The sequence below is a fragment of the Notolabrus celidotus genome, chromosome 7 (assembly GCF_009762535.1).
Source record: "Notolabrus celidotus isolate fNotCel1 chromosome 7, fNotCel1.pri, whole genome shotgun sequence".
Taxonomy (NCBI): domain Eukaryota; kingdom Metazoa; phylum Chordata; class Actinopteri; order Labriformes; family Labridae; genus Notolabrus; species Notolabrus celidotus.
The window spans coordinates 15,602,963-15,628,732 of record NC_048278.1 but is presented as its reverse complement, the minus strand read 5'-3'; the positions used below and the strand labels follow the sequence as shown (position 1 = coordinate 15,628,732).

At 41.0% G+C, this 25,770-nt stretch overlaps 1 protein-coding gene across 4 annotated transcripts in view; it reads right to left on the bottom strand.

The window, feature by feature from the left end:
- The window catches only part of LOC117815666 (myosin-10), a 63,221-nt gene that overhangs the window by 24,938 nt on the left and 12,513 nt on the right, over positions 1-25,770 (bottom strand). For 2 of the 4 annotated variants that reach the window (XM_034687513.1, XM_034687512.1), the window contains 11 exons: positions 24,012-24,168; positions 9,384-9,411; positions 6,815-6,917; positions 6,477-6,506; positions 6,269-6,283; positions 5,661-5,678; positions 2,258-2,350; positions 1,750-1,813; positions 1,397-1,495; positions 1,106-1,249; positions 384-479 (listed from right to left, as the gene is read on the bottom strand). In XM_034687513.1, the coding sequence (XP_034543404.1) occupies positions 384-479; positions 1,106-1,249; positions 1,397-1,495; positions 1,750-1,813; positions 2,258-2,350; positions 5,661-5,678; positions 6,269-6,283; positions 6,477-6,506; positions 6,815-6,917; positions 9,384-9,411; positions 24,012-24,168 (847 nt within the window). Of the gene's footprint in view, positions 1-383; positions 480-1,105; positions 1,250-1,396; positions 1,496-1,749; positions 1,814-2,257; positions 2,351-5,660; positions 5,685-6,268; positions 6,284-6,476; positions 6,507-6,814; positions 6,918-9,383; positions 9,412-24,011; positions 24,169-25,770 lie in introns of all 4 variants that reach the window. The other 2 variants (XM_034687516.1, XM_034687517.1) reach the window with 2 other exon arrangements.

Here is a 25,770-nt window from a genome sequence, read left to right as displayed (position 1 = left end):
CCCTCTCGAGAGTGCCAAGTATGCAATGCCACATGTGGAGGAACTGGAACGCTGTGCCCCATTTCCTTCAGGAGTAAATCCTCATAATGATTTGGCTTAATGGCAGGGTGACATGACTCGGGAGAGAAAAGACATAAACCACCAGTTCCTCTGTTGTGTGGATATGAGGGCCACAGTGAGGGAGGCAGGGGAAGAGCAAGAGAGGAGGTGAAGTGTGTACGCCAAGAGGAAAAGGAGACGGGTGATGTTTTGACCTGTGAGTGCTGAGCTACAAGGTTATAAAGCAGAGGTAAAAGGACCCCAGGGTGTGTGTGTGTGTGTGTGTGTGTGTGTGTGTGTGTGTGTGTGTGTGTGTGTGTGTGTGTGTGTGTGTTGTTACCTACCAGTGTTGTCAGGCATGGAGGCCTGATCAGTGTTTCTCTCCTTCTTAAAAATAATGTTGCCAAACTGAAGCACCGATGACACAACCTTCAACATGGCTGGAGAGATAAGAGTCAAGAGAAAAAAAACAACCATCAAAAACATATTTACAGCAGTGAAATTAACTCAACTTGAAGGTTTCATCATGATGGTATAAATAGTAGGTCTTGTCATTTTAGTGACGATCTAAAAACACTGATATTTTTCTTACAGATGAATAAAATACAGTGAGAAAATTAGAGTAAGACACACAAAAAAATTCAAGTCAATTTTCTGTTGTTGTTTTTTACAAATATGGAAGAGACTCAAGAACAACATGGGTATTTTGTTTGATACCTATTTGTCAAACATCTCCTTTTCTACCAAGAGTGTGCTAGAGTGTGGTAGGTTCTTATGCCTCTGTTGAAGAAGACAGGATAGTGTAAAGAGCTGAAAAACTGAGAGATGGGGTGTGATCTGCAGGAAAGGGGACGCAGGTTGGATTCGAACTTGGGCGGCCCACTTGAGGACTACAGCCTCTGCACAAAAGACAACTTAACCACTAGGCCAGTATGAGTATTTAAATAGTATCCAACCAGGGTGAAACAAGACCCTGGTGCGAGGTAGGGGGTCTTGTCCTCCTGTTAAATGTTCAGACAAATCAGAGTCAAGTACACGTTTTGTGCTAATAGGATGAACAACAAACCCAAAATCTCCTCATGGCCGAAGCTCATGATGTTCATGGCCTCCATGGTCTCCTGGAAGTTGTCTTTGTCCTGTTGGCCCGGGATGGGGATGTTACCGTTAGAAAGGAAACGGTAGTTGTTGAATCCCTCCAAAAGCAGGTCGGCTGTGGGAAACAGAAATGGAAAATGTTCAGACACATGGTAGAGGAATTATTCTTTTTTTATCTTGAAAGGTAGGACCTTGTGTTGGGATTGTCAGCCGCAGAAATCAACTCTGGTTTGGTAAGAAGAAGTGCCTTCAGTTTACTTACATTTAAGGTGCTCTCCTGCTCCAGCCAGCAGCTGGTAGAAAATGTGGAATGTGCGCTCATCTTTGGCTTGTCGAATAGCTCTGGATTTCTCCAGCAGGTCTGACACCGGAAGGTCAAAGAAAAAATCTATATACTGGGTCAGTGTAATGTAGATATTCTAGTATATTTCTCACTTCAGAGGGTACGAGTCAATCATCTACCTCAATATGTGCAATACATTTCTACAACGTTAAGTGGTAAAAATATTGCATTGTATGAATCCTGTGTGTGTTTCAATTCAACACTGCACACTTGGTAAATATCTTGTCAAAAGTACAGTGGTCAGTTCTGCTTGTTGTTTTGAATGAGGATACAAGTTTCAATATTTGCTCCAACAATGTAACCAGTGACATCAAAGTTGATCCGGATGAATTTCCCCTGCAGAGATGAACACAAGAAAAAGCTTTCTATAAACACATACATTAGTTGTCTCAAAGAAAATTCACTGAAGTCAGACTGATTGAGTCATCCATTACTGCTAGACTTTGTTTTGTCCCTCTTGTCCTTCTTTAATATTTGGAAGACGGGATGGGCTCCAGCTTAAGTCGAACAGCACATCAAAGGCCTCAGTAATGACCAACAGGCCCCTGTGTACAGCTTTATAGCTTTTGTAACTGCTTACAGGAAAATAGGATAATCAAATTCATTTGAATTGAATTGTTGCAAAAGTTACAAGAAAGGTTGTGTAAATCTGATGCAGTGTTCAAATTAAGATTAGCCGCTGTGATGCCGACAAGGTTGTTCTAAAGGCTGGATGCATCTTGTGAGATGAACAATAATAATGGAGCACATCCACATGAATACAGTTTAATTAGTACTTACAAAACGTGACGAGTTGTCGTTTTTCACTGTCTTAGCATTCCCAAAAGCTTCAAGGATGGGGTTTGCCTGCAAAAGCTGGCGCTCCAATTCACCCTGTAAAAACAAGAGAGAAGTTACAGGAGTCACATGAATGTCAGGAGCAATAGAGAAAATGACAAATCACTGATTTTTCACTGAGAACAGAAAAATACATTAACATGCAGACAAAGACAGCAGACATCTGAAGACTTGTCATGTGTTAAACAGAGACTGTCAGCATATTCAGATGTTTTTCCAATCCTAGACTGCAGCTGAATTGAATGTTTTAAGATTGCAGATGATTATTAAAGAAAAGAAAATACACTCTTTTTAGTTGGCTAATGTGACGCAGGTACTGTACCACGTCAATTAATGATGCATTTCTAATGTTTCCAAGATAACCTTGTTGGTTGATAAGTGCAAAACCAGAATTGAAATAGTAAACAATGAGTTGTTTGACTAAAAATTATGTTCATTTTGAACAGCTCTGATTTTTGACCATCTGTGCGCACATTCAGCAGTTGTCGTCATTCCCATTATCATATGACCGTTACGACCACCTTGTCTCCAGAACAGGAGACAAAGGCTCAGAGCTCACACTGATGGTGAGTTCAGTTTTGATTTTTGAGTGCTTTCCACAGTAGTTCAGGTTGTGTTATGCTTTTACCTTATCAATCCTAATATAAAATTGGTAGAGGATTGCCATAAGGTTTGTAATAATCCCCTCGCCCCACCCTTTGTAAGGAGTATGACAGCTGCTGTCTGGTCTGTGTGGTCAAAAAGGTTGGGAACAATCATTTAAATGTCCCACCTTTAATTCCTGGCAATGGAATTAGAACTGCTGGACCTGGTTTAACTTTTGTATTTTATCAGGCATGCCAAATATAAACTGATCCTGTTAACATTAAAATCAGATATCTTCACAATCCAGTAAATTCCACTTGGAAAAGTTTGATATTTGGAAGATTTTACCGTAAAGACACATGGTCTCGAGGCTTGCAGTGGGGGACACTAGTGATTAATTAAGGGGCTTTTTGTATGGGAAAAGAGAATGTGTTCACCACACACAACAGAAACACTTGAGCTTCCCGGTCAGACTGGACACTCTAAGAGACTGAATGAATAAATAAGGGATTATGCAGATGTTTTTGCAGGTGGTCAACTGTGTTTCCACCGGAGCCACATTGTGGGTTTTTGTCATGACCAGAGAATCCAAAATGGCTCAGAGAAAAGCAATTCACTTTCCTTCTTGTGGCTTGCTGGAATTTTTTTCCCATTACGTCAAAAATAGCTGCACTCTGAAGGTTTGAGAAGGCCATTTTCCACCTCTGCAGGATGAGGAATCAGCACAGCACTCACGATGTGAGACATGTAATAGGATCTTTGGAAGGAGAGCAGGATGGGCTGCTTTTAATTGAGTTTTTTGAGCAACTGGAATGAAGCAGAGCTGAACCAGATCAACCTGGTTCGGGTCCAGCTGTCAGGAGTGGGAGCAAAGCCCAAAGTGGGCAGAGGATTCAAACCAAAAGCCTTTGTTTCTGTATAAACACGGGCCTGTGGTGCAAGCTGGTAGTTAAAATTGTTTATTGGCAACCTCTAATCATCTGTGTGGTCTGCTGTACACAAATAAAAACAAAGAGCAGATTACAAACACCAGCGGGGGGGCAATTTAGCAGCATTACAAGTTGACCCACATTCCTGTTACAAAGTGAGCATATCAGACATCTGACAGCCAAAAGAGACAGCTCCTCTGCTGAGATGGCCAATTGTTGTGAGTGCTGATTTCATGTTGGCAACATGACACAATACACAGAATCAGTCTCTACAAATAGAAAATCAATGTCTCCTTCCTGTTAGATGCAGTACTGTATACAGCATGTACAGGTCATACCAACAAGTTCACTCTGAATGAACTGCAGGCTGTTTGGCAGGCCACGGAGCAGTGTTTGAAGACAGATTGAATGGACTCAAAGAGGATCAAAACTGTCCCACTAAACCTTATGAGGCTAAGGCCAGAAGTTGTGGATGTGTGTTCACTGCTCAACATCTGCCCCAGAGGCTCACAAGCACAGGACAAATCTTGCAAGTCGCTCTTTTGCCTAGCAAGAAAAAAGGAGAACACTCCTTTGGAAAAGGCTCAAAGTTTAAATCTGGATGGGAAGAGGCCAGCCCGGAGAATTCATCTGGGCCAGCAGAGATTTTAAGGCTGAATTTAACGCGGCTCGAGAAGAGGTCATAAGAGGTTTTGTCACCTGATTAAACTGAACTGGCTTGAACACTGGTGAACAAACAGTAATGTAGGCTAAATATCTCATGTTTATCTTCCTCTTTCATACTTTTATATATATTATCCTCCCGTGTATTTAATATAGAGATACATGAATGGTAGGGATATTTTGAAGTTTAAATGAATGGATTTTTCAATACCAAAGTCCCAAATTGCTGGGTGCTGCGTTTCCTGTAGTGATGAACAAAAGAACTTCTTATAGTTCTGACATTTCGGATAATTAAATTTAGAAGTTCTGCAACAAAATATCTTGATATATCAGATGATATCAAGTGATATCTAAAGCCAGCAGCTATTAATTTGATCAGCTTCAATGGTTTCCAGTAAAGTAAGTAGTATCTTATTTAGGGAACAACAAAAAGTAAATGTCAGTGATTTTTTTTGCTGCCTGCTGTTTTGTCATATGCTTCAGAGAAGTAGCTACAGTAGCTGCTAGCAATTATGGTTAAATTGAAATGATAGCTCAGGACGGCTGCTTTGGCTTTCCCAATTTAAGTTTAAGTATGTTGTGTCAATGTTTTAAACTCATTACCTCAAGAGGAAAGGTTTTTCCTTCTGATGGCTTTTATGCAATTCTTCTACAGAAGTTTGTGATCAAGCTAAGTACAAACATTTCTGGAAAAAATAGCCAAATACTTTGCAGTCTTACATCTTAAAAGCAAACAGTAACAAACCTTAAAGTTGGTTAGTTTTTTCAAAGTGAGACAGAATGAAACATTACAGTCAAATAGGAACCATGGGATCTCTCAGCCTTCAGTAGCACATAGGGTTATTAAATAAGGATTACAGCAATGATTTATTTCTATGTGGGGAGATACCCTCATGTTCTTAGTAATGTTAAGTGTCTTAAAGAACCAGTAAGCAATAACTCAGTGAGATCAGGATCATGCATTATAAAAGCTTAAGCACATCTGCAGCAGCCTGATTAATTGGATGGAAAGCATCTGCTGCCCGACTCAAGCAAATAAGAGTTAGAAAGCCGAAGAGTTAGAAGTGAGTTACTTTAGGGGTTAATAGTCAGTGCTAGCAGAGTGGGTAAAGCACCCCTTTCATACTGTATATTAGGTGAGATAGGTGGAAAAACTACATGCTACTCACATAAAACAGGGGTCCACTCTGTAGGATATGGGGGAGATTCAATTTGTTATTATGCAATATGATAAAGTGAAGTAATGCCATGAAACATATGAACTGATACTTTACACTAAGCATTTAAAATATGATGCAAAAGCAAAAGAATCCAGGCACAACCTGCATCAAATGTGTTCATACAACTCTTAAATAGTCAAGCCTGATCCTCAAATCAGATGACTGCTGGTTTTCCAGGATAATGGTGATTTTTTTTGTACCATGTACTAAAGCTCATACTGTAATTCAGAGCTACCTTAATGGTTCTTACTCCTAACGATCAAGACTGAGACATCCGAGTACTGCAAGCAATCCTGCGAGAACCTAACTTTGCTTTTAATGAAGACAGGTGTGATCACCCTCCAAACTAAAACAAATGAAATACACGTCCTGCTGTTGTACAACTGTGTAAACTGATTTAAAGGCTGCAGAAAAGTTTTCATTGCAGTGCTCAAACAAATGAAAACAACATGCATGTGACTTTCTTTCACTGAGAATGGATTACAATAATCAAATTTAAACATTTGGACAAGTGATATACATGAAACAAAATCATGCATGCTTTTAAATGTACTTACAACTGCGTTTTGTGCCTGACAGAGAGAGACAATGATAATGCTAAATATGCTGAGTCAGAGTTAAACCATGCATTTGTACTTAACACAGTATAGAGTACCAACTGTAGCTTCTATTCAATAAGACCACTGTAAATCAATCAATTTTGTTTAGGAGAACATAAATAAAGCATGCATGTAGATGTGATGTATAAAAATCATGAAGACTTGCCTGTAGTTTCACTGGTTTGGGTGATTCTGGCTGTTTGTTACAAATAAAAAATGCAAATTGTCAGATTGTATATATGCACACACAGCTCATGTCACAACATGGGTATGTCTGTACTTGCATATCAACACTGTACCATTTGTATTCATTAATACAGAATTAATTTTAGGATCACACAATCCAGATATTTGACCAAAGCATAAATAGCTTTTTTAAGAGTTTTTATTGGCTAACAAAAACATGTGATGGGAAAGTAGTTGTTGTTTTTTCATTTCAGTTTCTGGCCCGGAGCAGGCATTGGAAAACATAAATTGAAGGGATGATAGAAGAAAAATACTCACAGGATTGTTGTGGTCCTTTCTTCCTTTGTGGGATGAGGCAACATGTGCCAGGTACTGAATTACCTTTTTTGTGTTTTCTGTCTTGCCAGCTCCTGACTCACCTCTGTGGCACAAAAGAAGACGATACACACAGAAACAGACATCCTCAGAACAGTGTATGTTGAAATGAACTAATGTTTAACCTTTTCCATCAATTAAAGCACTGTTAGTGTAGTATTATTTCTGAATCACTCCACTCAGTCATTGTGAGTCTTTAGCTTGACAGATTACCAGGTGCTAGGGGTTAAAGACAAAATAAACCCCCTGCCTCCTCTTCTGTAAGGGGATGCACATATACAATCTCAGTACCCAGTCTAAATTTTACTGGTGATCTTATCATGTGTCTTTCACAGCAGTATTTTTTGAGTGTCAGCCCAGTTTAGGTCTGTGGTTCCTGGTCTATAGATGTGCATCCAGCTTTTTCACTGCTCTGTCATACAGTGACCAGGGCTTTGCAAAAAAGAAAGAGACTCTGGGGGGAACAGTTAAGATTTAGAGTATACTTGAGGTTTTACAGTAAGTGCACATTTTCATACACCAAGTATGCACAAAATATTGTTTTGCTTTCAGGTTGAGTGAGTGCGATGTGGCTGAAAGTAAAGACTGGGAGAGTGTTGTGTAAGTGTTGTGAGTCTCATTGGCCACTGTGAATTGAGGGTAATCATGGTGGGATTAGGCAGTGTCTGTTTTTATGGCCTTGGACTTCTGGGTGTTACATTTCCCAAACCCAAATCCCTCATCCTCCATTTCAAACAAAAAGTCATAAGGGCTGACCTCATCACATCTCTTTTTTATTTGCAAAATGTAAATGGGTTTCATGTTTATCTGTATACGGTGAAGGAATGTTATGTCCAATCAAAACTGGTTACTAGAGACACATTGAGAAAATGCAAAGGGTGAGCACTTGTACTCAGTGCTGTCCACTTTATGATTGGATCACCCATGAGGACACATGATGTTGCCAGGTCTGAAAATCCCTCAAAAAGGTTTGGTAATTTAAGGCTTTTATCTTTGTTAACAATTTGAAGCATTGGTCAAAAGTGTCAAAAATCATTCTTCCATGTGCAATAATGTGTTAAAAATCAGAATGTACATTCGGGTGTCTATAGACTGTATAATGAATTAATTAATTAAGTAGCTGTGACGTCACCAATTTGTTTCTGAAGCAGTGATTTGAAGGCTATCGTCAGTGGTGCCATATTGAAATGTTGACACATCCTAACTTCGGTCGATCTAATATGACAAAAAGAAGTTGAGTTGAGGCGGGCTCTTTAGCCTCTTTGCTAAGAGCTACATGGTGACCGCCTGCCAATCAAGTCAGCCATGCCCTTATTTAGGAAAAACCTGTAAGTTTAATATTTTTAAAAGGAACATATTTTATAGATATTTATCCCCCCATACATTGTGTGTCAATAGATAAGCTACTCAGTCCAAAACCGTGTTGTTAAACCAGAGTTTAAACACGGATTTTTTACTGTAAATAACTTTTTTGAAAGGGTGAGTATGTGGTTTCCGGTGTTTCTGCAGCCAGCCTCAAGTGTACGCTTGATGAACTGCAGTTTAACACTTCCTCATTGGCTTCATATTTTAAAACCGGAGGTTCTAGCTTGGGGGTTTCACATAAATGCCAACTTAGAGGTTCGCTTACTAGCTGGGTTGAATTTCATGTATTCACATTGCTTTTTATTGATGTAACAGTGGGATGTTCATAGAAATGTATAAAAATTTTTTGACAACCCCTCAGTAATCAATGCTGTGGTTGTTTTTTTTGTTAACCCTAATGTAGGGAAATCCTAGAATTACTGAACTTATTATGGCACAAACCCATCTCAGAAGTAAACGGTGAAAGCATTTTAGATTTAGTATGGAAAGTTGGAAAGGTTGCTGACAAGTAATTTCAATTCTCTACAAGCTTGTGACTCACATTGGGCCGTTTTGTTTTTGTTGGTATTATAATTCAGAGAAGTCATTCTAAGGTGTGTCATGCCGGTTATTTTGAGCTCCTGTGTGTTTACTTAGAAGGCATATGTACACATCACCCATCACTAGGCATTAGGAAAGGGCTGCTGCTGCATGGGTAATGTTTCAATACCCTCTCTGGCATTTTCTCTGCCGGCATTCCTGTCATCTTCAGATACTTGTCACTGACGAGACGCCAGAGGGCTGTGTGGCAGAAATGTCAGACTTTTCTCAGAAGCACATTTCACACTTTTCTCTTTGAGTAGAGTCAGCCTGGTCAGTGTCACCGACATCCTCTACTGTCAGGCCCCAGGCCCACTCTCACTGCTAGTGGGGAGTGTAACTTATAAATGTATTGTTGACTATTTCAACTTGATTCACACACAAAGGAAATTAAACTAAATGATATGATGTTAATTTAGAGAATATACTCAAGGGGGAAGAAGACATCTAAGTAATATAAGAGCAACGCATACAACACTACAGGCTCATTTATTGTACATAAGCTCTATATAAATCGTTTTTGTAATAAGAGAATTTCTTGAGTAGTGGAGTGGGCCTGTGTACTCACGTGCAAAGAATTGATTGGTCCTCTCGATCTGTAGGAGACAAGCAGAGGGGAAAAAGAGGAGGAGGAAAAAATAAGTCAAACTCAGCAGTCTGTCTTTGATTCAGTCTACTGTGCTATTACACTTTTGATTGACACCCTCACCACCAACACACTGAGCTAACAGTACAGTCTTATCAGCAGCAGATTGTGTATTTGAATTCCAAAGACAAGCTGAAGTGTGTGTTTGGCTGCTAGACTTCAAATGTTTCAAATATCATCTTTTCAAGCCTCAGAAAATAGAATTATGTTTTTGAACTGGGCTTCTCTTATGCTGATTAAGCTTCACAGCTTTTCACTCCAGGTAATTCCAGAAATGTGGTTTTCAAAATGTCAAAAAAGCATCACTGTAAAGTCCAACTACTGCATGGGAGAGATAAGGCAACTTTACTGTCAGCTCTAAAATGCCATTCCAGGGTGCCAACCACAAGTAGACTTGGACGAGGGACAGAAATCTACGATTTCTTACAAGTCTGTTTATCCACTTCTATTTGGGCTGAAACATTAATGTGTGCTGTGGGTGATTAGCACTGATGTCATGTGGCAATAAAATATGACATCTAATGTGTCTCTATTGACCCCTGGGGTATTTCCATTTAAGAGTGTCCAGCTAGCTTGAAATGAGGCCAAACGGAGGCATCCAGTGGACCCTCAGGGGGGGAAGTAATGGTGACGGTGATGTCATGGGAAAAAGGTCCTTTGTCTTCCCGTAAATGCCCCCCTGCAGAGAGAGGGCCTCCTGTCCAGTCACATGGCTGTCTGAGCAGCAAGAAGGCTACAGATTAGATAAAGGCTAAAGATTCTCCACTAAAACTTGTACTCTGGCACTCAGCACGTTAGTAAGCATGCTCAAACTGTGTAAGATCTATAAAGTAAAGTGATGCTTTTATAGAGATTGTTTTATTTAAAGACAATCCATTTTAAATTAACTGTCTTCTTTTCCTCATAATTATTAAATAAAGTTTAAATATCTCAGTAAAAAAAAAAACTATTTGTTGTGTGCTAAATGCTTAAGCGTAGCACCAATATAGTTGCAGGGTGGTTAAGACAGTCAGATGTAATATGCAACAGGCTGATCTCCTTCTAGCTCACACAGTTTCCTCATTCTCTATTTGATGAGTAAGTGTTCATTACTGGGCCTCCTCCCTGAGGCCATTAATACCATTGCTGTATTGCACACTCTACAAGTTTTCTAATTGAAGGATTGGTGAAGGACTGGTGATTGGCATGCTGGTGCATTAGCAAATTGACTTTTACAGAGTTTCGCTATCGAGGTCTCAAGGAGGAAGACATCGTTTGTGACTAAGTGAAGCTCTAGCGTAAGTTCAGTTAGGGAAGACTATACCCTGCATGCTATTTCATTGTTCATTTCACTTTATTCATTATGCTCACTCCTACGCATACTCACTAACATGTGGTCATCAGCTGTTTTCATCACCTGGTCCCCTGCTATCAAATAGCACTGCAACACACCGTCATTATCAGCCTATCATTTTGCTGCTGCCCAATTTAAATATGTCTCGCTCTTCCTTCAGTCATTCATTAATTTGATGCATTCAGCCCTTCACCTCCTCATCACCGCCCAGATTTGCAGCTTCATCAGCCGTAGACTTCATAGTCAGCAATCTCGTCATCACTTCCCACTCTTTGCAATCCTTCAGCATCATCAGCCCTAGATGACTTCTTCAACAATCTCATCATTACCACCAAGTAGAGCTGGGCGATATTGAAAAATACTTTATCAGGATAAAATTTTTCATATCAGTCACAATTATCACAATAAATACTATATAATTATTTAATTGAAATCTAAATGCAGATTTTTGGTCCTGAGTGAAAGTTGAAGAAACCAGACGGTTTGTTAGCTTGTGTCTGGGATTTAATAGTCTGACAAGCTTTTTTGTGAAGTTTAAGTTTGTAGATTCTTATTTTTCTCAGATTGAGGTAATTTGCATAGTTACATTTAAATGTACAACAAAAATATATATCAAACTGTATACTGTGTATCAGTTTATAGAGTATTGTTTTGAGTAGTGCACTCCCTTTTAAGATTTTAAAGGGTAATTGCCCAGCCCTACCACCAAGTCTTTGCAGTTTTGATCAGCTCCGTCATGTCATCAACTTCAGACATCTTCATCAGCAACACCAGTGTCTGGACTCCATGGGGGGGATAAGTTTTGCTAGTACTCAGGGTAGACACCTTTCAATCACCCTATCTCCCTGCAGAGCTCAATTGCCAAAGAAACTCTGACAATAAATCATGAAGAAATGTTGGCATCTTATGCAACCTCAGAAATGTAATATCACCCAAGCTTTGCAAAATAAATATTATCTTTACTTAACTAAAGTGTTTCTCCGGATTGAACTATAGCTGTGAGACTTAACAAGCAAACGGTTGCAAGGCAACAAGAGCTCGATTTTTGTTCTGAAGAGTTACAGCAAAAAGAAAATGAACTACAGTGGTAGAATATCATTCCTCTGTTCTCTGTTCCCAAATCAGTGGGTGCAGCCCACAATGATCAGCCTTTAAAACCTGCTGAAGTTATCTAATTGAGCAGCACGGAAACAAATATAAAACATCAATTAAATATTGCTTGATGAGAAAAATACAAAAACTCTACATGGATCAGGTTGACTGCAATTGCAGGAGAAATCAGAATCAGAATCAGAATCAGAATCAGAATCAGCTTTATTCGCCAAGTATGCTTGAACACACAAGGAATTTGACTTTGGTAAACTGTGCTCTCTTTGTACAAGGCATAAGAATAAGAATAAGAATAAGAACTACAATAAAAAATAAAATGAAAATATAATAACAATAACCTTAGCTATGAATACAAAGAAACAACAAATAGCTTGACTAATATGTACAGGCTAAAATAATATGATAAAGTGCAGTGGTGAGTTGCAGAGGTAGTTTTACATTATAAAATAGAAGTTAAATAATACAAAAAATAGAAATATGGAATTCTGCTTGAGAATTGTTGCATTGTATATCTACATGTATATTTACAGAGAGTATTTATCTGACAGGTATGACACTGTTATGGTTTAGTGTTCATCAGAGTGACAGCCTGGGGGAAGAAACTGTTCTTATGGCGGGTTGTTTTGGCGCACAGTGATCTGTAGCGCCTGCCGGAGGGGAGGAGTTTGAAGAATTTGTGTCCAGGGTGTGAGGGGTCAGCGGTAATGCTCCCTGCCCGTTTCCTGGCCCGGGACCGGTACAAGTCCTGGATGGGGGGCAGGTCGACACCGATGATTTTCTCTGCAGTCCTTATAGTCCGCTGCAGTCTGTGTTTGTCTAGTTTGGTTGCAGAGCCAAACCAGACAGTGATGGAGGTACACAGAACAGACTGGATGATGGAGGTGTAGAACATGATCAGCAGCTCCTGGGGCAGGTTGAACTTCCTGAGCTGACGCAGGAAGTACATCCTCTGCTGGGCCTTTTTTCTGATTGTGTCTATGTGGGAGGTCCACCTCAGGTCCCGGGAAATAGTGGATCCCAGGAACCTGAAAGAGTCCACAGTAGACACAGTGCTGTTCAGGATGGTGAGGGGGGGGAGTGGGGGGGGGCTTCTCCTGAAGTCCACTGTCATCTCTACCGTCTTGAGCGGGTTCAGCTCCAGATGGTTCTGACTACACCAGAGAGCCAGCTGTTCCACCTCCTGTCTGTAAGCAGACTCGTCTCCGTCCTGGATGAGACCGATGACGGTGGTGTCATCTGCAAACTTCAGGAGTTTCACCGAGGGGTCTCCTGAGGTGCAGTCATTGGTGTAGAGGGAGAAGAGCAGTGGGGAGAGAACACATCCCTGGGGGGCGCCAGTGCTGATGGTCCGGGTGCTGGATTTGATGCTCCCCAGCCTCACCTGCTGTCTCCTGTCCGTCAGGAAGTTGGTGATCCACTGACAGATGGAGGCCGGCACTGTGAGCTGGGTGAGTTTCTGGTGCAGGATGTCTGGTATGATGGTATTGAACGCAGAGCTGAAGTCCACAAACAGGATCCTAGCGTAGGTCCTGGGGGAGTCCAGGTGATGCAGGATGTAGTTCAGACCCATATTGACTGCATCCTCCACCGACCTGTTTGCCCGATAGGCAAACTGCAGGGGGTCCAGCAGGGGGCCTGTGATGTCTTTCAGGTGGCTCAACACTAGTCTCTCGAAGGACTTCATGACCACAGACGTCAGGGCGACGGGCCTGTAGTCATTGAGTCCTGTGATGGTGGGTTTCTTTGGGACTGGGATGATGGTGGAGCTTTTGAAGCATGAGGGCACTTCACACAGCTCCAGCGATGTGTTGAAGATCTTTGTGAAGATGGGGGCCAGCTGCTCAGCACAGACTCTCAGGCAGGAGGGGGACACGCCGTCTGGTCCTGGAGCCTTCTTGGTCTTTTGTCTCTGGAAGAGCTGGATTACCTCATCTTCACAGATCGTCAGCGCAGGTGGGGGGTCAGAGGGGGGTGGGGAGGGGCTTGTGGGGGGGCCAGGTAAATCAGAGTGTTCGGGTGTGGGGTGTGAAAACCTGCAGTAGAAGCTGTTCAGGTCGTCAGCTAGTCTTTTGTTACCTTCAGGGTGGGGGGAGGGTCTCCTGTAGCTTGTAACTTCACGCAGGCCTCTCCAAACTTCTGAGGGGTCGTTGGCAGAGAAGCTCTGTTTTAACTTCTCAGTGTAGCTCCTCTTAGCTACCTTGATCCCTCTCGTCAGTTTGTTTCTGGCCTGCTTGAACAGGTCCCGGTCCCCACTCCTGTAGGCCTCTTCTTTGGCCTGACGCAGCTTCCTCAGTTGAGGTGTGAACCAGGGCTTGTTGTTGTTGTATGTGCGGAAGGTCCTGGTCTGCACACACATGTCCTCACAGAAGTTGATGTATGAAGTCACAGTGTCAGTGAGTTCATTGAGGTTTCCTGATGCAGCTTCAAAAACACTCCAATCAGTGCAATCAAAGCAGGCTTGTAACTCCTGCTTTGACTCCTCCGTCCACTTCTTCACAGTCCTAACTACAGGCTTAGCCGTTTTTAACTTCTGCCTGTAGGTCGGGATGAGATGAATCAGACAGTGATCAGATAGTCCTAAAGCTGCACGGGGGACAGAGCGATATGAGTCCTTTATTACTGTGTAGCAGTGGTCCAGAGTGTTAGACTCCCTGGTGGGACACTTAATATGCTGTCTGTATTTAGGTAGTTCGTGGGTTAAATTTGCTCTGTTAAAATCCCCGAGAATGATGAGCAGAGAGTCAGGATGTTTTTTCTCCACGTCTGTAATCTGGTCAGCCAGGTGCTGTAACGCCTCCGTTACACAGGCCTGAGGTGGGATGTAGACGCCGACCAGAATAAAGGAGGAGAACTCCCGCGGCGAATAGAAGGGTTTGCAGTTTATGAAAAGAGTCTCCAGATTTGGACTGCATGACTTCTTCAACACTGTGGTATCTGTACACCAACCTTCGTTTATGTAGAAACAGATTCCGCCTCCTCTCGCCTTCCCAGAGAGTTCCTTTACGCGGTCCGCTCTGTGGAGCTGAAAGTCCGGTAAGTGCAGCGAGCTGTCTGGGATGTGTTCACTGAGCCAGGTTTCAGTGAAACACAGGGCGGCGGATCTGCAAAAGTCCGTGTTTCTTGAGTTGAGGAGCAGCAGTTCATCCATCTTGTTTGCCAGGGAGCGGACATTCGCCAGGTGAATGGACGGGAGCGCACTGCGTAACCCCCGCTGTCTCAGTCTGACGAGCACGCCTGCTCGCTTGCCCCGGCGCCGGCGTCTCCGGCAAAGACCATAGAGAGCTGCGGCTCCACCAGCAAGAATCTCTGTGTAACTTAAAGGTTCAATGAAAACCGGTGTAAAAAGTTCGGCAGAGGACTGTCCAATGTTAACAAGTTCTTCTCTGGTAAAAGAAACCAGAGAAGCGGAGCATAAAGATACAAGAAAAGAGAAAAACGCAACAAGTACGAGAGAGCGCAGTACCAGGGCGACCGTCCGTGGCGCCATCTTGGAGTTAACAAGGTATCATGGTTAAAATCACACAAGTAGAGGTGATCAAAGAGAAGATCACATAACCATGAAGGGAAGCCAACAACTTTTCAGAACACCCCGTTTTGTTAAAGGTCTTTTAAGATATGTAGGAACAAGGGCTGTGAAAAAATGATTCATCAATGCATTGTAATTTATTTTTCCCCAATTCAGCATTGACTCAGTCAATCCTGGAACTGATTGTTTCTGTTGTAATAAAGCCCCACTCCTGTATGTACTGCCATACAGTGATTCACATTGTACAGAAACCCCTGTTGAAAAAAAGTATTAATTTATAAAAAAAAATAGCAAAAGTGATGGGTAGTGATGTAAAGTCAGCGTCTTCAACTTCAAAAACACATGTTCTGAACTAATTTGGATTCAGACATAAATGGGGAACAGAAGAAATCTATGGAAGTCATGTTGTGTGTAAACTTTTTGAGACTGTATCAAAATACTGCAATAATATGACAAACCTACAACCTGAGGCTAAAGCCAAACTGGATCACATATAAATGCAGCTTCACAACTGGTTTGTCTGTTTGTCTGTGCGACCACCAAGGGTAACAGAGTCTGTGGCAATCACCTGTAGGGACTTACATACTTCCACAATGAATGACCAAGTTATAGCGAGTTCCAGCTTTACTGCTCTCATCAAATTGGAAGTGAAGTGATAGGAAGTACTGCTCTAAGCTATTCTGACAGTAATTCAAACTCAGACTCTACATGTTGAGACCCTGGGCTGGCCCGATCTACCGGAGGTGGAAGTTTCCTGGACTGAAGTGCTGACTGCTGGGTAAAATGATGGAGGGTTATCTGACTGAGGACACAGCTGGAAGGCTCATCAGGGACAACCTGGGTTTCCTGGCTTGACCAGAAACTTCCTGCAGTTAAGTACCATAACAAGGAGGATTGGCCTCAGACTCGTGCATGCACATACTAAAGCTACTCCCAAGCTATCACGTCAACTAACTCTCTGCTCTGTGCATGACAGAACCCCCCCCTAAGCCTGCACCTCCTTCTCATCCCTCTTTACATTCACATCCCTATCTGAGTCAGACACAAACACAGCACTGCTCAGAGTGCTCAGCTCTCCTCTATCAGACTGACTGCAGACAAAGAGAAAAGATATTATCAGGTCACTGCGAGATTCTTTCATTCAACAATTTGCCAGCACTGCTGCAACCTTAACAACATCTCCAGATTGTAAGGCACTGATTACTGACGGAGGACTGTGTGTCTGTGCAGAACTACCCAAAGAGGGGCTGTTATTTCTGTAACATTACTTGATAGTTATAAGGGCCCTTAGGTGGGTTTCCCATGATCGGTGATGTTCTTGCCAGCTTCACATGACTCCATTATGTCTGGAAGGCAGTAAAGCTTCCTAAAATAAATATAATTAAATTCATTAAAAGCTCAGAAAACTGAATATAATTTTAAACATTTTATCCAGATGATTGGAAAATCCTTTTAAACATTGCCAGATCTTTAAAAATATTCTCAAAGTTGTAACCAGGCAACTTCTTTTCAAAGCATTTCTGACATACAAGGATAAATACTCAAGTACAGGCAACAAGACAGGCAGACTCTGATGTATTTGTCAGATAGTAAATGTTTGTGTCAGTGGTCTGAGACTCTGCTGACAGTGAAAGATCTGAGGATGTCTTAAGGCTTTGACATACACACACAGCAGCTCTGCATGTGGCATTTCTCCCAGTATAGAAAGTGGAGAGGGAGGGGGGGTGTTGATCTCAGCCTCACGACAGTGAGCTCATTGTGAGGCTGTGGCACGCTGGGCCTGGGCCAGTGTCTGCCACTAATGGCTAATGCCTGTATTTAGAAGTAGCAATGAAGTGCAAACACTCACCTCAGAGTGTCACAGCAGGACAAAAACACAGGGATGTAAATAGAAGAACCTATCTGCTGATTGTCTGAGCTAATAAAGACACATGAGCACAATGAAGCTGTCTAACTTTTAGGAGGGAGGAGACCTTGGTTTTGGAATGTGGGTCAAACTATAAAATTAAAAAACACATTGAATAATGTTACTGTTATTATAGTTAGTTCTCATCATATCCATTTATGTCCAAGTGTTTATTGTTCTTAGGTGTTTAGTCTTAACTAGTTATTTGGTGTTAAAAAAGATGTCTGACTGATTGACAGCATTGTTGATAAATGCGGCTCTGGCAGTGTTCTTTATTGGATTAGCAGAGTAGAGGGGAAACAGTGAAAGAAAGCCTGATAGACACTAGGGATGGGCATTTCAAGCCAAAATACTATTCGATAATCATCGGCATCTATTCCACAACTATTCGAAAAATCACACACACACGTCCTATTAACAGCCTGTTTGTGTGGCAGTCGTGTTAACTAGCAGCAGGACGAGTTTGCTGCTAGTAGCGGGCACTGACCGCATCTGTCTCAATCTTTACGTCTGTGTTTCTGTGACACGGCATGGCGTGTATATTTACATTTTACAGCCATGCTCAGTCTCTGGAAATACGTGTGTTGTGTAATGGTGTGAGATTCAGAAACGGAGAAAATCGGTGCGACTGTTGCAAATGTTTTCTTCTTCTTTTGCTATTTAATGCAGTTAGCATTCGTCTTCTTTCGTTTGCTAATACTGTTGGCAAACAGCTTTAAGACATGGGAATACTGTATTACAACCAGGCGCCGGTAAAAACGATGAAAAATTGTACTTTGAGTGAAAAGTAGTGAACGAATATTCTAATATTCGAAAATCATTGCCCATCCCTAATAAACACTTTCACAAGAGTCACTGAACTTTCCCCAGTCATGGGTGTCTGCTTCAAATCAACACAAGAATCTATTCTGCTGTAGACTGAGGGAGCTTTAATGTTTCATCCTTACGTTAAAGCGCAGGTTTTGGCTTGTGTGAAGGGTGTGACGTCAGTCCTGTGACTCCACCAGCCTGATTGCATTGGGGCTTTTTTTTGGCTTTACATCTCACAATGGCTGGATTAGCATGAAGGTGTAGTGTTCATTTATTATACAGTTAAGAACAGAACCTACAGAAAGATTCAGAAGGTGTCATTCAAGCACATCTGGTACATGCAAGCTAATGAGGGCTAATCAGGGAACATAATTGAAAATACCTGGGAAGCCCATTGTTCTTCAGTGTTGCATCCTTCATACAAATACAACTACTATGATGCTTTTTTGATTACATAACATTAGTCCAAAAAACAATGCAATCCTGCTATGTGGTTTAGACCTGTGATGACCTATATCAGAGACCTTTCCAAAACGTAATGACCATTTATGGACTACCACATATATTTGATTTTCCGACTAAGATGAAGTAGTAGTTAAGGATCCTATGTGGCAATTACAGGATTTTCTTCTAAGCACCCTTGGATGGAGCAAAAGCTGTGGCATGAAACTGAACTATAACAAAAACAGAAGAAAATCTCTTCAACATTTCTGATTTCAAATATTTCTTAGTATTGGCACAGAGAAGCTGTCTCATAACTCAGAGGGGGCTCGAGATTGCTTATTAGTTTAACACCTCAGAGCAGTTATGAAAGGGTGCCTTTACCGCCTGTTTGAAAAGGGCTATAGGTATGTTTCAAGTGGCAGACACAAAGGCTTCTCTCTATTCTCTCTGCACCTATTGCGAAAGAGAAAGCTTTTCACTGCTGGTGAAAGGGGACTGGAAATTGTCACAGAGGTATCAGTCAAAAACATTCATAAAATCCAACGCAGCCAGTCATTTTAACCATCCATTTTAGCGCCTCTGCTGCGGGCACATAAAAAGGCTGATGCTACCGCCAAAGACCAAGTGATGGAAACAAATAAAGTGCAGAGCCAGAGTTTTGGTTTCATATGTGAAGGATTTCTGAGAAGGAAAGTCTCAGATGAAATCCAGTAGGGAGATCAACTATGTTTGAATAAAAGTGACAACAGGATTTAGATTTTAGTTCCACTTATTTATGCCAACTCAAGCTAAGAAATCTGTCTAAAAAATCATTACGGAAATCTGTGATTACTCAAATACAGCAGGTAAAAAATAAATCAGTGCTGACAGGCAGAGGGGAAGCCAATGGAAACTCATTTAGCACAAAAAGGAAAATAAGACATACCAAAGTTGATATATTTAAGAGAGACAAGAGTACTAAGGAAGACATGGGGGAAGTAAATCTACCCTTGCTCATAATATTGTATTAAGAAGACTAGTGTAATATTCTGTCTTACTTCCAGCTTCTGATGACAAGAAAATAGCCACTTGGTTAACTTTTGCACTGAAGGTCCACTTCCAAGCATTTCAGGAGTGGAGTGATAAGCAACTAAACAATAACAACAGCTGAGTCTTCTGTGTGGAGGAACTATGAGTCATAAAAGCTACATGCTAGCAAAAAACAGAACAACCACGCTAACAGCCCTGCTCATTAGAAGACAGGCTTTGTATCACGGTTCACATTTGTGTTTACCACCATGTTGAATGCTTTAAAGGTCAAACAGATGTTACTGGACATGTGTTACATTTGATTGGACTTGAGACTGCACAGTCTGAAAAATATGCTATGTACAATCATATGCATCAGTATCATGATAATGATATGAAGTGGTTATTGGCTACTACTAGAGCTGGGCGATATTGAAAAATATATTATCAGGATAAAAATGTTCATATCAGTTGATATCGATAATTATCAACATAAATATAAAATCCTTAAATTTAAAGGAAGATTTTTGGTCCCGAGTGGAAATTGAAGGAACCAAATTGTTAGCTTGTATCTGGATTTAGTTCTCTGATGGAATCTTGAGTCCCTCATTTTTGACAGTGCTAACAGGAAGCAGGTCTTTTTCCTGTAAGACGAGTTTTCTGTGAAGTTTGTAGATTCTTATGTTTCTAAGGTTGAGGTAATTTGAGTATTGTTTTGAGTAGTGCGCTCCCCTTTAAGGTTACTAAGGGTTACTGGTGGAGTGATATTTTTGGTATTTTGTTTTTGTAATTACAGGTTTAAATATATCACATTTTTATCGAACATTTATTAAATTTATATTGAGAAATTTATATCACAATAACTATTGTTATCGATTTATTGCCCAGCCCTAGCTACAACTCCCAGTTTCTATGTTCCTATTACAGTAACACAACAAATGCTAAAACTTTGAGCTTTATTGGCATCCATATTAAACTCTGAGCAGACTGAGCAGTCTCACTCTCCATATCCCCGTATTTCAGTAGGTTTGGTGAGAAAAAAGAGCAAACTTTGTGAGCTAAAAACAGTGTCAGTGATTGTTAATCTGTCCCCCATGTGCAGCTCCTTGTAGAATATTTTCTTTAAAGTAGTGCTTTGTCTTTTGAAAGATTAGTACATTTCCTCAGTGCTCAGAGTGCTTTGGTGTGCCCAGGAGGGGGGTTCGAGTGCGAGTTCAAAAGGCCATCAAAGCTATTACGGACCTCATTGGTGCCAGGTGGGCCAGAGTTTAGTGAGTCTGTATGCTCTGCCACTATAAACATTCCTTTGCTCATTTCATAATATTTTCCTGAGTGGATAGTGCTGCACGATAAATACATAACTTGAATACATCAAAGAAGTCATTTAATCTTTTATCAATATTGTCAATGCTGCTGACATGTGAGATGGAGCTGATAAAATGGACCTGGACAGATCTTTAAGGAAACCTAACTCACACCAGATTGATCAAACTGGACTTGACCTAACACCCTGACTTAGCATCAGGGAGACTCAAGAAAGGGGGCAGGGTTCTTTCACCATTTCCAGTGGAACAAAGACTCACTGTTTCATAACCTTACCTAGGGACACTTTTGATGCTCTTCAACTGCTGACATACAAGGTCTTTTAACACATGTTAGAATTTAAGCAAGCATCAGCATTTCTTCACAACACATTTCCAGATCTGATAGAACTAGCTTCTTGTACGTCAGAGGGTTCACATTGGCTATACAGAGAGGGAAATTATGTAAAGTATCTGCAATGGTAATCAATGACAGATGTGCAGGGAGTTCCAGAGGTCTGCTGCACACCCTGTCTTTGTTGGGCGACACCTCATTTAACCTCCCATCTGAGCGATGACTGGCTTCACAGCAAGGATGAGGGAATTAACAGATCCCTGCCAGGTTCAGCTGTGAATAAGATTCACTAATGTGTTAAGCTCCAAAGTTCATAAATCAGAGGCAACAAAATATCTACCTCAGGTTTAATTTGCTGTTCATATGGCAACTAATTCTGCAAAGTCAAAAAGTAAAGTGTGACAGTTCTGACATTTTATGAAGCCTTATGAGATAACTGGGAATGGGCAAGGTGAGTATGGTGGCCTACAAGGACAAATCTAATATTTGTCTAGACAGAAGTTCAGCCATGCTGTTAATACTCTGGCCATTTGGTTTTTTTTCTTTATCAGGACTAGCATTGCAACTTCTATAACTAAATCATCTATTGATTCATTAAAGTTTTTCGCTTGGGGTGCCTGCGTAGCTCACCAGTTAAATCGTATGATCCATGCACAGCGGCTGTAGTCCTCGTGGTGTGCAGCCTGGGTATGATTCTGACCAGCAGCACTTTACAGCAAGTTATTCCTAACTCAGGCCTTAGTTTCCTAAACTATCCATTGTCTTTCCTAAATAAAGGCATATAAGCTAGAAAATAAACTAAAATAATATTGATAAAAAATAAAAATTAAGTTTTTTGCTATTCAACTAAATGATGAAAAACTTGGTTGTGTTGATATAAAGGTATGCTGTGCTATGTATTAACTCTGTTATTAGATTTTTTATATATATTAATGGTGCTTTGTTCAACAACAACTTTAATTTGCTCTATTTGTTCTTTTTCCCGCTTCAGTTCTGTTATCCATTCCTCCTACACACACCCACACTGCACCTGCAGCTTTCCCTGTCTTAATACAAATGTGTCCTCCTGCCCTGCCTCATACTGTATGTATTTGCTGTGTCCTATCTTCATTGGTTCAAATCTGACTTGGGACATCTGTCAGGCGCTGCAAGTTATCAGACCTGAGGGGCAAAGCCCTATGAGTGACTGTCGAAATTTTTAATCGTAGAGACTGATCTTGCACGGATAAAAAAAATAAAGAAAATGTGAAAATAGTTGAAAATACACCTGGGAGGCAGAAATGACCCTTGGGTGGCCAGCCCAGGTACAGCCTATGTGTAGCAAACATTGTAGTCTTATTACACTACTACTATATTATACAGCACCATTATAATTCATGTCTATCTCCTTTTACTAAAGCTTGAGAAATGTGATGATCTTTGCTACTCCAAGTGAATTCATTTCCTACTTGAAAAGGAAGCAAGAAAAAAAACACCAGTGCTAATCTTAACGGCTGGAAATTCACTTCTACTATCCAGGTTGCTGAAATGCTCAGGGCCACAGCTGAACAGCAGCTGGCCTCCACTAATCTCCAACCTACAAACCTCCTTTTCAACCACAACACTCTTAATTCTGCTACAACCATGACTGAAAATGGGTTTGGGCAGCAGTGTATTACAAATACAGGCCAGGCTTGTTATACCATGAGACATAGATGAAATACATGCAGCACTGTGAAAAGCTTGAGGGCAGAGGTCATTGCTATGAGATATAATAAACACAGAAATATGTTGAATCAAGCAGTTCTAATTGGCAGGTCTCTCTGCCCTGCCCCCCATGCATGTATGTCCACTCATGTAGAAACACAGTGTGGAGTGAACAGAGGGTGTGAGGAACAACAAAAACTAGCTGGACTAATGACAAGTTGGCAGAGCGCCCCAAGGGAGCTCCGACTGAAACTACGTTCCTGAGGATGTTCATCATCAGAAGTGGGGAAATAGGACAATTGAAGCAATGCTAAAATAAGCTTATTTAAACTGCAGCTTACACCTAACTTTAAAAGATATATGAATCAAAAACACCAGCAGATGTGATCTATGACAGCAGTTTTTGTCCAAAGAGGATGAAGGGATCATCAAGCTACTTGTTGACACAACCGAAACTTCCCTCTGTGTACCAACATGTGGAGAGCAAAGCCTAAAAGGATTGACGGACTGTCCAGTTTGTCACCACCCCCACTGGTCGGCCCTTGCAATCACACAAAGGACCTATTGTCAAGCACAATGGGGTCACCCTCTCTGTTCTCGCTGGTCTTATCCCAGTAAGTCACTGCTCATAGGGCCTGGAAGCCTGCCAGCTATCAGACAGAATCTTTGTAGACAACGCTCTAGGATGACCGCCTTCACTTTTAAGATTCAGTACTCCTAAATGAGCTAAAAATGAATGAATAACTCCAAAACCTGAGGGAAAATCCAGCTCAGTGTTAGAGCTAAAGCACTGGTCAATTTTTAGTGAACGTTTAATAGAGATGATGCATTTGGGGTTACGTGATCCAATCAGCTGCAAAAGCTCTTAAGTTAATTTTTGTTGTATGCTATACAGTAGCTATGTGTACGTTCTGAAGGAGACAAGAAAGCATGGTGTAAAAATGTTAAAAATGTTGAACACTAAACCTTTGAAGCCAATACGCCGAGAAATTCAACAACACCTTGATGTAAGTTCAAAGGGTCATTTCCGAGGACTGAGGTGGATGGTGAGAGTATGAAACTCAGACTTACCTTGTAGCATACATCTGTATGCGGACTCTGAGATGGCGTAGATGTGAGGTGGCATTTCATGTCTCTTTTTGCCCCTGTACATCTCAATGATGTTGTCTGAGTAGATGGGCAGGTTTTTGTAGGGATTTATGACCACGCAGAAGAGACCAGAGTACGTCTGTAGTAGAGAGGGAACAGGATTGACAGTTAATTCATCACACATAACATCACCTGTTTATGCAGAGTGAATAAGCACAACAACAACTTCAGTGCACTGTGGTTGGTTCAAACATTATATTATAAGCCAGTGGTTATGTGAACTGTGGAGATTAAAGTAAGACTTCAACACAGAGTTTTCATAGATACTGATACTTCTCACCGCCTCCATGCATCTTTTCTTTGTCAGTTGATGATTTTCTGTCCTGTGCATGTTGTTAAGAAGCCTGTTTATAGTCTATGGTATGACGCAAAAACTAGCTAGTTATTAGTAGGGATGGGTACGATTACTCAAATACTCGAGTACTCCCCGTTGACTCCATTATTTGAATAGCATTTTGTTACTTGTGCACCTAGCAAGATAACTTGAAATCATACAGCGTTACATGTGTGGCCATGTGCTTTTTGTTTTCGCCTAACTGAATATACTAGGTAGGAAAATAATTAACAGGAAATAAACGTTTGACTTCTCCGGCCACAGCTTCAGCTTTAGAACACACCGAGCCAGATTTCAGCAAAAACAACTGTTTTACGGCAGCTACAGCAACACTTTAGGAACACGTTATTCAACCGAAAGCGAAAGCACAACAAACACTGAACCGTCTGCGACACCTGCGGCATGTCAGTTAAAAAAAGTGATGTCTGGAAGTACTTCGAAAAAAAATGAAGTTAATGTGCAGTGCAAGATATGTGGCGTTAAACTTACATACCATAGAAATACTAGTTTGATGCGGAGACGATTAACAGGCAGTAACGTAATCACGTCTTTTGCTCGCCCTGTCAGCACACGTCATTGTGATGAAACCAGAGCGGAGAAGATTAGCCTGATAATAACCAAAATGGTAACTGGAGATATGCTCCCATTAAGTTTTGTGGAAGGAGAAAGCTTCAAAGAGCTGATCGTGTTAGTCGAACCGGAGTACAAGCTACCATCACGGAGAACAACTACAAGAGTGGAAAAGATGTATGAAGAAAGGGCAGCAGAACTTACTACAATTGTGGTCTGGTAGGTCTGTGTCTGACAGACTTTTATTTATTTATTTTTGTTTACGGTTAAAAAATAATAATAATTGCGAGTACTCGAGTAATCGTTCATTAGGAAATTTGCGTAATCGATTACAAGGATTACGGTAAATTCCCATCCCTAGTTATTAGCTAGCTTATCAAAAGCCCGTCAAAGCCACTGCTGGCAGCTGGCATGACTATTGATATGCATTATAGTAGCATTCTTCGACAAGGCAGCACAACTTGACAGAACACCTGTTAGCGATTAGCATGCTGTGCTACATTCACGATGGTTGAATTCTATGGAGCCAGCAACTCTGACAGTACACATCTACCTACTCCTTCCAAAATATGATTAATGACTGTTCTACCTCATAACCAAAGGCTGTTATTACTTACTATTAAACACTATGTAGCAACAAGGAATGATTTGACATCTTCAACATTCTGTTTTAATCAGACACAAACATAGTAAGTAGTTCAGAGCCATAAGGGATACTCAGAAAGTACAATATTCCAGGAAAACTCTTTCAAGAGAAAAGTGTCCTCTGATTTATGA